The 13094-nt window shown below is 39.5% G+C and overlaps 2 protein-coding genes across 2 annotated transcripts in view; one reads left to right on the forward strand and one right to left on the reverse strand.

The window, feature by feature from the left end:
* RPRD1A (regulation of nuclear pre-mRNA domain containing 1A) overlaps nucleotides 1–5580 on the forward strand; it is a 44026-nt gene extending 38446 nt beyond the window's left edge. Inside the window, exon 7 of the mRNA XM_066327062.1 lies at nucleotides 954–5580. Coding sequence (XP_066183159.1) covers nucleotides 954–1103 — 150 coding nt within the window. The 3' untranslated portion in view covers nucleotides 1104–5580. The remainder of the gene's footprint in view (nucleotides 1–953) is intronic.
* An 859-nt stretch (nucleotides 5581–6439) lies between these two features.
* On the reverse strand, nucleotides 6440–12707 carry C1H18orf21 (chromosome 1 C18orf21 homolog). The gene is made up of 5 exons (XM_066327085.1): nucleotides 12619–12707; nucleotides 12512–12534; nucleotides 11617–11816; nucleotides 8487–8695; nucleotides 6440–8060 (listed from the first exon to the last, which is right to left on the reverse strand). Exons 1-5 carry the CDS (start codon nucleotides 12690–12692, stop codon nucleotides 7907–7909), a joined length of 660 nt encoding a protein of 219 aa, XP_066183182.1. The 5' UTR covers nucleotides 12693–12707; the 3' UTR covers nucleotides 6440–7906.
* Between the last annotated feature and the right edge of the window lie 387 nt (nucleotides 12708–13094).

Consider the following 13094-nt stretch of genomic DNA (forward strand, 5'->3'; position numbering starts at 1 on the left):
AAAGCGTCTGCATTTGATGTGTTCTGAATTGTGGTGTTTTTTCATGAAACACTGCTTTGTCTGCTAGTGGTTTGTTTCTTCTGCTTTTCACAGTTTCCAAGTACTTGAAATTCAAATGTCCCTGTGAATTATACCTTAATCTTCTTATATTTTTGGAATAATTGTTTCCATTTTATAAAAGCTGGTATTTTTCTCCATTATGTCTCTCATTCTTAAGAGGTGAACACTGACTGTATTCAAGTGCACTGATTTACAATGTTGAACTTTATTTATACAGTGTTGTTTCAAGTGAAAAGTTCCTCATAATCATTAAATATATCAACTATGACTGGTTTGACCTGTATTCCAACACAATATGAAATAATAAGTTCCCAATTCAAAAAGTTTTTGAAAACCCAGGATTAAATCCATAAATGTACTGAGGAAATAAATTCTTTATTATAAAAGTTAATACAAAATACTTACCATTGGTTAGCTCAGTGACACCTATTAAGCCTAGTTAGGGGGTATTTGGTTGGTTTTTATTCCTTCAGCAGTATGAGCTGAAAATAACTTCTTTGACATCTGTAAGTTTATCCTTCCAGCCTCTGTTATTGATAGTAGAATATGTGTAACAACTATCCTTAATTAAGTTTTAAGAATTGTCCTGTCCTCCTAGATACACAGAGAAAAGAAAAGCCTGTTGTTGTGTTATCTGGGATTGTCTTGCTTGTTTAGTATTTATGTTCTTAGAATTCAAAGCAAAATAATCCTATGGCTGTGCTTTTGAAGTCCATTGCTGGGAAAATGCTGGAGCTGGTACCTCTAAATACCCAGATCTCTGGGTTCTCACCTGTTCAAGGCTGTTTGCCTAACTTGCAGAAGGAATACTTAGTTTGTAAAATCACATGTGCAGTAAGTAGTAGGGATGGTCATAGCAAGAAAACCTCACCCTGAATTCTTCTGTCTTACAGGAGTACAAACGCAAGTTAGCCAGAGTGTCCCAAGTACGGAAAGAACTCAGGTCACGCATCCAGAACCTGCCTGATCTCTCTCGACTTCCCAACGTCACGGGCAGCCACGTACACCTACCATTTGCAGGAGACATCTACAGTGATGACTGATCACTAAACATCCCCCATAACCTCTGCTTTTCTGTGAAATGAGGGGTAGGCCAGACCGAGCGGTACTCTTGTAGTATTATTTTTGTATATTGTTGCAGAGTGTCAGTAAAAATACTTTAATAATTTATAAAAATGGTTTAAAAAGTTGATTTGTTTACTATTTTATTGGCGAGTGAACATAAGGGTACATTTATAAAAGTGGGATCTGTGTCTGTTACATGGAAGAATGAATAATTATCTTTTGTAAAGATTTTAGTTGGGTGCCCTGTAAAAAACATGCTAAGATTTTTCTTATGTACCCTGTATTTACTGTAGATCAACATATAATCAAAACATAATTCTAACTTGAGACATTTCCGTTGCTAGTGAGGGAGAAATGTGGAAATCGCAGGCTTATGTTTGCAAAAAGGCCAATGCAATTTAATGCAAAGTTAAAAGTGATCTTACTGTCCATTACATTTAAATTACCCACTCCCAAAACAATATGGGTTTTTTTGAAGCAAATGCTAACAACCAATTTTCTGTTGGAAAATATTAATCACGTTACACTGAGCAGACCGTCAAATTGCTTAAAATACTGCAGTATTTTTGTATCATTTAGAAGTCAGCATGTAGAAACTATAAAACTGACCAGTTTAATTATGTTTTGAAATTGTAGCTTTTTACAGCTGCTTAGTTTCTAAATCGAGGGACCATTCATTTGTAATCTAAGCCCTTTCTGGAACATCTGTTTCCATCTAAAAAGGTTAATCCCAGAAATGTGAAGCCATTTTACAGTTTTAATTAAATTGAAAGGTCATTCTCTAAACTGTCTCAATTGCTAAATGCCCATTATTAAAATTTGACAGTGTACCATCCGTACATACAACAAGATGGTGATACAGCTGTACTGTACGTCCTGTTCCACTGAGAAACCCTGGAGGCCAGCATGGGCTACCACCTCCCCACCTTCACCTGCTCCACCAAATACTTCTAAGTCTCAATTGCCTTTTTCTCACACAACAGGAGGAGACTGTTCAGACCTGTGTGTAAGTCAAACAGCAGAAAACTATTGCCCACTTAAAAAACTCAGTTCTGTGGCATAAATGCGGTGTTTGTCTGGGAACAGCTGAATTTGTGAAGAATCCTTGTTCCCATACTATGCATCAACTTTCAAGTTCACTTAAAAACTTAAAGATACAGACAGGCATTTAGCACATTGCCAGAAAGTTCTGGCTTTTCAATCCATTGGAATGAACCATATGATCCTTGAGTGACTTTAAAAATGCCTACCTGTACCTTTGGCATTTCAGTGACCTTAAAAACCTGAGCTGCAAGTGTTTTGAATTGGATATATCATAGGAGTATTTAATGATTGTAATTTGTTCATGGATTTGCGCTTGTCAGGCATTGTTCTGTACATTTAAGTTTACAGTTTACAAGTTTAATACACCTCACATGAAAGCAAATTTTTTTATAGAAAGCTGTTCTTTCTTTTCAAAACCCACAGCAATTCAAAATAGTCTCGGAGTGAAATTGTTCAAGGTAGATATCTGCCACTTGTTACTGGCTTCTACAGGGCTAATAACTAGAATACTTGTAGGATGTGAATGGAGAATAATCATTGAAGTAGAAACACTTGGACATAAGCATTTCAGTGAGATGGACTTTTCTCTTGGAAGTTGCCATGAATTAGACCTCAGTTAAGTAGGGAAAAAACCCTAAAAGGTAGAAATACAAGCTGTTGACATAGCAGTCCATAGCATGCAATGTAGAATACTGCTTTCCTAAAAAATTCTGACTGACAAATAGGAGTGCTCAAAATAGTTATCTGAGCTTGCTAGATGTCCAAAAATTTCAAAGTTTTGAGTGGCAATTTTCCCTTCCATGGGAAAAAGCTCACTATATTGAATCCAGAGGATTTTGTTTCTTTAGTTTAAGTGTAATATGCAAAATTAAATAACACTTACTGACATATTTTCAGTATAGATTCTTGATTAGGAAATATTCTGATACAGTATTAATGTTTTAAATATTTCTGTTCTAGTACGTTAAAATCACGTGAATTCTTACACACATGTATGTGCATTGCAGATGCAGTTAAAGCTCAGTTTTGCTAAATAGCACCAAATTTATAGTAAATATTAAACCAGCTTAATATATTAAGAATTCTAAAACAAACCATAAAACAAGAAGCATAAATAGTGAGTTCATGGTTGAGTTCCATCCATAGAAAACTTACTTTGTGCCCAGAGGTGATTATAAGTGCAGTGACAAGGCTTATTAGACTGCACTGAAAGATCTATCTTGGATACTCAGAATCATAGGGAATTATGCTTAAATAGTCTTTTGCTGCCTGAATTGAAATTAGTTGTAATACTAAAGCTGACTGCTGAATTCTCTTGATCTCTCAAAGGTTTTAAAAAAGACATGACACTTATTTCACTGGATTTGTTTTTCCTGTTCGTAACTCCTAGTGATAACATTACTTACCTATAGGTAATGTAGAACTGATAAAAGAATGAGGAAAAAAACTCAACTTCTTCTTGATGTATATAAGTTTTAGTTTTGAGAGAGTGTTATTTTCTGGATATATTTTTCTTTGTTTTACTGTGAAATTGTTTACTTCAAGGAGCTTTTCATAGCTGGGGTTTTAGAAATGATCCCTCAATACTTGTTTGGAAAGGAGGACTTGTGAAAGGCAAAGGTCACTCTTAGAGCAAGTGTCGTATATTAATGGCTGAATGGTACGCTGGGTTTTGTTTTTTTTTTTTTTATTTATATGGGAAAGGCATCAGGTATCAAGTAGTTAGGAAATTTTTATTGTAACTGTAATAGTATAGCAGGAGATAGCATGGTACAGTACAGATGCAGCCCTGTAGTGTCAAAAAATACCTCCAAATTCTCAGGTTCCAAAGCTTAATGTACGTACTTCAGACATCTCAGGAAGAAAAGAGGCTGGGTGGGGAAGGGTAGGGTGCCAAGGAGACAAAAGGGAGAACATGCCTGGGTGGAAAGGAAAAGCAAACCTCATGTCAGCTTCCATCAAAACAGAAATAACTGTGAGACTGGGGAGCATGGTGTTTTTATCTGTAGGTGGGATTGTACCACAGAACTGCTTTGGGGTGTTGCCATCCTGGGAAAGAAAATGTGTGGGCATATCCTGCCTGCCTCTTCTAACGTGGTCTGGCTCTAGGCAAAGCAGAATGCTTGCCCTACAAAAGGCACAACTATAAAATATCTGAATATTTTTCATCTAGTAATAAAGGCATAATAATTAGATTATTTGCTTCACTATATTGCACTTTTATTAAGCATTCTCTGAAAAAAAAGCAAATAGATTCCTGCAGCACTTTGCCATATGAGAATGCTTACCTTGGAGGTCACTGGGACTGCTTGTATATTCTAGCATGTGCAGGCTCAAGCTGTGTGGTTTGCAGAATGTTTTGAGAGATATCAGGAATACTGTCCCATTTCTGTGGTTTTAAAAATAAATGTGAAGTCCTTAGTTACAAAACTTACCATTCTTAGAAATTATGTTTCATGACTTCTTTTGGAAGTTAGACTACAGCCTGCAGTAATATTAGCTTGTCTGATTCACTCTGTTAATGTTTGTATTAATATATTAAAGCACCTCTGTTAATCCCTAGCAAAACAACTCAAACCACATGCTTATTATGTATTTTATCCGAGTAGTCTTCCGAGTGTCAAATTGAGAGCTTTCCTTATGATGAAATTACATTCCTGTTTACCTGGAGTTTAAGAGCCCGTTGTGTTAGGACTTGCACAGACTAGTTCTGCTCTCACAAGTCAGTGGTAACTCAGTCTCGTGCTTTGATGATGTCCCTAAACACGTATGTAGGATGCAGTAGCCGGCAGTGCAGATGACCATGGAGGACGTGGACATCACACATAGGCTTGTCTGGCCCTCTGCAGAAGAGCCTTCTAAAATGTAAGGAAATAGATCTGTGGGTGTGGGGTTTTTTCAGTGGGAAAATCAGTGAAAATCAGCACATCTAAAAATTGATGGTTACATTTACAATATTTAGGCCAGTTCTGCTCATCACATTTAATCACAGTGATTATTCCTGCAAGTAAAGAAAGCAGACTCAAACATAGTGTCTGAAGTGGAATTTTTTTCTAATGAATGACCAATTTTGTCTCAGCTCCTATTTCAGTGTGTCATTTATCTTAAGTAGTAAATCTCTTCCATCGTGTTATTTAGGAATCTAATTCTGATTTCATATTTACAATAGTTAAAGTATCCTACTAAGCATGATGTTTTTGTGGGAATTTGCAAAAGTTCAATAGCACTCATTACTTGTTTGCAACAGAAATAGACTTATTTGTTAAAAGCTAACAAGAAAAATTTGAAATGTAAAGATGTTTCATTATTGTGCTTTTCTGACAGAACCTGTAATCCTTGTGTAATTTATGTCCTCAGATAACACCTGTATGTACGCTCTTTCATATTTAATAAAACATTGTTGTAAAAACATCTTTGAAAATTACTGTTCATTGCTTGCCTTCACAGTCTCATGGTGGGAAATGGCTTTAATATAAACTGCTCCCTATACTCAGCCAAGATCTCATCTCAGTGATGATGCTGAAGAAATGCTTGGTACTAACGTAGAGGTTTATTACTCTCTGTATTTTGTGTGACAGTTTTTGGTGAGGAAGCAGTGCATTAAAGGGTCTGAGGTCCTATCTCTAGAACTGTAAATTTAGTTGAGCTGGTTATTTTAAGACGCACTTTTGTAACATTTTCAATGTGGTATGACACAAGTAGAGCCAGTGATACAGATACCATTGCCCAGTAGAATTTGTGTGAGCTGGGAAATAACTCTCAAATGCCTCTTTGCAGGGCTGTATGCTTAATAGAGACCTTCTTGCTCTTGCTTTTCAAAGTCTGGCTGAAGTTCTGCCCTCTCTGAAATCAGTGAAGGCATTTCCTCTACCAAGTTGTTCTTCCAGCTCTTTAAACACAAGCCAGTAATGTGGCCTGGCAGTGGTTTGGAGGGGAGCTCAGCAAGTCTCTCACAGCCAACAGTCTTCAGCGTTTCATCAAGTACAGGAAGGTAATGTGTCCTGAAGGGAAGAGTGCATGAATAAGTGTGTAATATATGTCTGCATGTAAGCCTCTGATGTGTGGCTATGTATGTGTATACCTATATATATTATGTATAGAGATATGTTTATACATATGTGTGTCTGTCTTTCAATACATCAGTTCTGTGGAAGTCCAGTTAGCAGAAAAGACAGACTCTATTTAAGGCTTAGGAATACTATAAAGGCACTGGAGATTATTTCTACCCAGCATTTTGAAGCACACATGTAAAACAAGAAAAGGCAGGTACTGGATGGCTTTTCCCCCTTTATTCCCAGAATGAAGTCTAATATCTCACAATAACAATCCCTTTTAACAACACATCTGGACATACCTGACAACTCTGGTAAATCTAAAGAAAAATAAGATGTTTGGAGCATGATAAAGCTCTATCTCTGTTAACAAATAATGTGCTGTAAATGTAACACACTTGGTGTGCAGAATGCCTGTAGCTCAGTGCCTACCACTCACAAAACATATTTGCAAATATGTAGTTTAGATCAAGCTCTCCTGTGATCCTGTGGATAGATCGCCCATTTGCTTTCTCTGCACACTGGTTGTGTTCCCCCCTTCATGTCTTTTATCCCTTATCTGTAGTTTTATCCAAAAGGAATGCACTGTAGGGAGGTGTTGTGTAAGAAGTGACTGTAAACAGGGACAACAGGGAAACGTGCTTTGATCTAACAAACACATTAATGTTGGGGCACCTTGAAACACAGCAGATGCCTGTGCTGGTTTCACACTGGCCTCATGGGAAGCACAGCAGTACCTAATGTGTGTACTTTTAATAAGAAAATTTATTGTGAAATTTGTATTTTCAAATACTTTTGTTCAATGCACATTTTCCGTCAACTAAATGGAGTATTTTTCCAGAGACTGGGTTTTAAGTACAGCAACAGGTGAATTAATGCCAAGTTCTACACTGGAAAAGGCAACACTTGATTCAAGAATGGCAGTTCATTTTATCCTACACATACATAAAAGACAAAGAGCAGTGAACCCTTCAGGTATTGTGCAAATGTACAGGAGATATAAAAAGGTTACATGCCAATCCCTGAGACTCTTTAAGTACAGTTTACAACAAACCATTCTCCCCTGCCCTGGACTGCTTCCCAGTACACCAAGTTATTTGCTGGTCCTATGTCTTAAGGAGTGTTCACTAAGTCTGAAGTCACTTAAACTATTCATTAAACTAGCAAATGAAAAATACAGACTGTTAAATCCAAAGAAGTAAATGCTTTTAACTAATTGGCTCTATTTTTCAGGAGGGAGATGTGAAGCACCATGTGCAGAACTATCACTGCAGACTGTATGTAGGACAGGCTATAACCTCAGTCCTGAACAGTGACTTTATACTGTCCTCTCTCATCTCTGTGCCAAACATAAATTGAAAATCTTTAATCTTGACAATTCAATGGTCCTGGTGGGATCATCATCAGCTTCCTAAAAGGATAAATCCTGGCTTTTAATTCTTGGGGCATCAGAAACTGCACAACATGTTCAAGATTCCCAAGCATATTAAACTGGCTATCTTCTCATCTCCCTCTTGCAGACAATTACTCCCCTTAGAAAGAGACCTTCCTTTTCAAAAATATGGTCTATGCTTCCACAAGGCAGAGGATGTTAGCTTGAGTTTTAAAGAAATCACTTTGTTGATTTACTAAAACTGGAGCAATATTTATTGCTGTAATCTTTATTACTTTGAAATAAAATATAACTAAAGTGAAGTCAAGAAGGTTTTCAAATCTGCCTTCTGGCTTTTCTCTTTTTCTTCTAGGTCAAGCATCCGTTTTAGCTTAGAAAAGTGAAATTTGGAGTTTCGGGGAGTCTTGGAAGCAGAGTTGGTTGTTGCCTGTCCAGATTCACGTGTCCTGAAAAACAAAAATTCGAATGTCTTAAAGGAGAGAAATCAGAATTAACATAAAGTAACTGTGAAAGCACACATTTGCTTTCACATTCGCTTTCACATGTTGCTTGCTTTAATTAGAGTGAAAAATATCCAAGGGAAATAGTGCATTCTTATGTGTTACAAAAGTGTTACTTTGTTGTGCAAATTTTAGGACAGACATTTTCCAATAATGACACAAATGAAACAGCATTCTTTACACACAGTCCCTTTTCATGAGAATCTTTGATTTTAAAGGCTGGAAAGTTAAAATTGATCTCCTCAACCATACCACCTGAGAAATACACTAAGTTATCAATTTAAACTTTATTAAATGACTGATCTAAAATCAGGAAGATGTAATACACTCTAGTTGGGAAAGGGCTGCTTTAAATAGGAAACAAACATGTACCTGGAAAGTGATGAGGGAGTGTTCCCTTTAGATCCCAAACTACTCCAGCTTACAGGTGTCATTTTCTTTGCAGACTGAATTTTTACATCTGGTGTCTTCAGGCTAGATTTGATACCTGGAGTGCTACAATTCTGTGTTTTGGTTGCCAGAAAATCCCTGCTTTTACCATAATGTCTTGTTGTTTTGTTGCAAGATTTGCAAGTAACCAGCTATGGAGAGAAGAAAGGAAATATCAAGCTGCCTTTCAGTCTTTCCACCTTTATATTATAAAGCCATTAGAAGAATTATCCAAACTGTTCTCCAAATACCATGACACAAATTAAATATTTGCCTAAGTAAAACATGAGATACTAAAAAGTAACATACACTTTATAACTAGCATTTTAATTTGGGCTTCTTAAGCCAAACCCATCTTTTGGGTTTATCTAAAAATTACTCCAATTCCTATGAACTAATTTCAGGACGTTTGTACTGCTGAATCTAATATTGTACAGTGAAATACAGATAACAACCCTATCAAGACAGATGAAACATCACCTGAACTGAGCAAATGATACCATGAGCAAACAAGATACACTGGATATACTAAAGTACTCCTATGCATCAGGTATTTGGCTAAAAAACGTGACATTGTGTCATCTAAAATCATTAGTATATTCGACCCCAAATAAAGTTATACTGCACAGTTTTCAGGGAATCTTGGGCTAAAATATTTAAACTACCAAACTCTCAAACCCAGTCATCCATTTTAGTAAAAACAGCAAGTCTCAGTGAACAACGACAAGGCTTTGTATTAGGGCAAAAGTACTTACTACAATAAAGAGGACATTGTAAACTAAGGGCACTTCCTCTTTTCTCTGTGTACCTCTAGGCTGCAGGGAACTTCAGCAACACACCAAGCTGAGAGATGCATCAACACCGATGTCACCCAGTCACAGAGACTGTCAGGCATTCCTGATATCCCTTACTGCCATGGCAACTACTCATACCAAGAGACAGGAGAGTAATCCAGCCAGACAACTTTCTGAGGCACCAATTAGACTGAAAAGCAGTTACGTGATGCTTCTGGTTAAAAATAACTTACTCAAAAGACTGTCACAAAAATGTCTAAGCAGTTTTGAAAACCTCTACACCAAATCATTCTTCATTTCAAAGTGCGTAAATTTAACTCAATTCAGATTGTTTAGTAAAAATTATAGAGATGCTGAAATGGAACATTTTTAGTTAAGTGTTTTGACTTCCTCTAGACATTACGTCAGCCTAACGAACTAAAAAAAAATAGCATTACCTATTTTAGTGCTCAGGTATTGATGAATTTTTAGTTCTTCTAAATGAAATTCAGGTGGGAAACAAACTCACTCATCTCACTCATCTAAGTCATAGAACTGTGTGGAATATAAATGGAGGTGACCACTTTACAATGCAGGAATTACTGGATTAATCATAGCAATTCACAGCTCATTTCCATTCCCTGAAATGGATCAACAGTTAACTCCAAAAATTTCTAGAGCCCTGAAAGTAGTTCCTATGTTATATGCCTTTTTATGGCAAAAGCAATCTAAAATCAAGTTCTACTTGCTAAGAAAGTTCTCAGAGGTTCAACCTGTCACATTGTTGCTTGCTTTAATTTCCAACCACACAGTAATTTTCATTTGCATAAGTCTCAGGTATTAGATTACAGGGATCTACATTGCTAATTTTGAAAGCTGCCAGTTGCTGACAGCATTTTAAAGACTTAAGACAAGAAACACTTAAATCATAATCCAAAGGACAAACTGAATGGAACACAAGCACGGCAAACTGCAATTACATACCAAGATCAAAATATTACCCAGAGTTTAAACTGGACCTATTTAAACTGAATTTTAAACTACTCATATGAATGCACAGTGTGTCCCTACTAACACTCTCCAGCTACACAATAAGAGCCCATCATCATTTCATAGGACACTGCTCTGTTTATCAGTTGCTTAAAGAGATGTTCTTAATGTACCCTCAACATTTGTGATCTCAGAAAAACAAAGCAGATTTCAGCTTGCAGAGTCACAGAACATCTTGAGCTAGAAGGGACCCACAAGCATCATCAAATTCCAGCTCCTGGCCCAGCACAGGCAGGACACGCCAAGAATCACACCATGTGCCTGAGAGTGCTGTCCCAAGGCTTCTTGAACTCTGTCAGGCTTGGTGCTGTGACCCGTTCCCTGGGGAGCCCGTTCCAGTACCCAGCCACCCTCTGGGGAAAGAACATTTTCAGACATCCTTTCTGAAGCTCAGCTGTGATCTACAATTTGTGGAGAGTGCCTTTATGAAGCATCTTCTTCTGCTCTGACAGCCACGAACCTTGGTTATATTTTCTCAGTTTACATTTTTTTTTATTGACTCTTTAATAATTTTGTTTCCCAAAATTTTCTTCTGAAACCACAAGACCCTCATCCAAGAAAATGCCAAGTGTGCCAGCAACTCCTAGACACAATAGGGTGCTGCCTCATTATTATAACAACCATTCACATAATGTTTTAAAAACAGTACATACCTTGACAACACTAGAATAAATGTATATTATTATTTTTCCAACAGTAATTAAATGTCACGTTCCTGAGTACTTTTAGGAAAAATAACTGAGGCCTCAAGAAAAACATCAACTTGTTGAAATTCCCTCTGTGCTTCACTTTTAAAAGACTTCCTACAAACAGTATTATTCAGACAAATGTAAAAAATTCTATTAACACAGATGGTAGTAATAATCTGATGTAACCATGAGAGGCTAGTGAAATACATGAAGTAAAGCTTGTGTCAAAACATATTTGCTCAACAACTGATGAACTGAAACAAAGGCAGTAAAGGACATGTTTGTGTAGCTTCTCTAACGTGGGGTCACAAGAGAAAAGCTTACTGGTGTTGTCATTGTGTTCATGATCTATCTGTTGTAGAAGGTAGATTTAAAAAATGTCATTTATGCATAGAAGTTACTTCAAAAAGAAAGGAAGAGTCTTATGTTCCTGAAAAAGAAATGTGTGCCCTTCTCTTCTAAGAGAATGGTTTCTGCATCTTCTTTTTTATGCCACTGAAATAGGGACATGAAATTTAGGGAAATACCATGTACCTGTCAGTTCCAAATAAATGTCCTTACCAGAATGCTTCTTGACTCCCTGTACTTTCTCAGGAGCTTTGTCTGTTTCATGTTAAGTTTATGATTCTTTGCCTCTCGTTTAAGAACTTTCTCTATCTGTGGAGTCACTTTCATCTTCGGCCTGAGGCGTACCCGGTAGCTGTCAGGAACCAGGAACTGGAAGCAGTAAGGACATATCCTTTCTAATCCATGTTCATTAACTAGAGATAAGTAAAGGCAAAAGGATGAAATAACTATGTTTTATAAGAAAACTTTAAAATGGTGTGTTTCAATTTCAGCATTACCTAAGTACATGTTTTTGGGTAACACTAGAACAGAAGAGGAAGCTGAGCACCAGAATGTGCTCAGCTTAGCACAATTCAGACTAAGTTAATGCGTGGCACAAGTTTCCACAATATGTAACTGTAGATTTTCTTGAAAAAATGCAATTCCTTGCTAAAAATCTTTAGCAATGGAGGCTCACAACTCTGCAAAGACCTCCATGTAGGCACAAGCTTCTACCAGATCAGGGACAGCAAAGCCTTGTAAAGCTCTTTGCTCATTTTAAGTGTGAGAAGATGACACGACCTCAGGCTAGAATGAAGAAACGCTTTGAGATAGATTTCAGACCCAGTAAGAGGCTCGCTCCTGGCATCTGCCTCATTAGCTCGGGCTGCCGGAGCCGGACTCGGGCGCCTCTCCCTAAACCCCCGAGGGACACCTGGCCCCGCTTCCCGAGCTCGCCAGCGCCGCGGGCAGCCCCGAAACACAGCCCCGCGGGGAGAAAACGGAGGGAAAGGGCGAGCCGGCATCCATCCCCACGCTCTGTCCTTCCGCAGCCTCGGCTGGAGCGGGCTCACGGGGCTCCGGAGCCCTCCTCCGGCCCCACCGCCTGCGCCCGGCGCCCCGCACTCGCCTCGGGTGTTGCGGAGCCTCCACCTGCGCGGGAGAGAGGGAAAGCGTCAGGGCGCGTCCCCGCCGGGCTCTCCCACCGCCCGTCCCCGCCCCGCCGCGATCCCTTACAGCAGGAATCGCGCCTGTCCCGGGCAGGCCGCCGCCAGCCGCTCCGCCGCCTCCAGCAGCCGCCGCCGCCCCATGCCGCCGAGCGCCCGCCCCGCCGGAAAGGCAGCGCCGGGAAGGGAAGGGAAGGGAAGGGAAGGGAAGGCGGGCGGTGTGCAGCGCTCGGCCGAGCCCCGGCGGCACCGCGGCCGCAGCACAGGGTACCGGGCTGGGGCGGGCCCGGGCAAAGGGCCGGGCTGCAGGGCAGAGGGCCCCGCCGGGCAAAGGGCCGGGCTGCAGGGCAGAGGGCCCCGCCGGGCAAAGGGCCGGGCTGCAGGGCAGAGGGCCCCGCCGGGCAAAGGGCCGGGCTGCAGGGCTGCGGGAGCGGAGGCACGGCGGAGCCTGCCATGAGCGCGCTCGGACAGCGACACCCGCCTCGGGCAGCCGCCGGTGTCCCCGGCCGTGTGGGAAGTTTTCCCCGGAGGAAATGAAACTTTCAC

Source organism: Sylvia atricapilla, chromosome 1, assembly GCF_009819655.1.
Source record: "Sylvia atricapilla isolate bSylAtr1 chromosome 1, bSylAtr1.pri, whole genome shotgun sequence".
NCBI lineage: Eukaryota > Metazoa > Chordata > Aves > Passeriformes > Sylviidae > Sylvia > Sylvia atricapilla.

What these genes read in the sequence shown, in the direction of transcription:
- C1H18orf21 (XM_066327085.1), bottom strand. Translation starts at nt 12,692, where the DNA reads ATGGGGCGGCGGCGGCTGCTGGAGGCGGCGGAGCGGCTGGCGGCGGCC. An exon ending in GGGAGTCAAGAAGCATTCTG is followed by an intron (nt 8,696 to 11,616) that starts GTAAGGACATTT and finishes TTCTCTCCATAG; the next exon opens with CTGGTTACTTGCAAATCTTG. An exon ending in ACTCCCTCATCACTTTCCAG is followed by an intron (nt 8,061 to 8,486) that starts GTACATGTTTGT and finishes TTTGTTTTTCAG; the next exon opens with GACACGTGAATCTGGACAGG.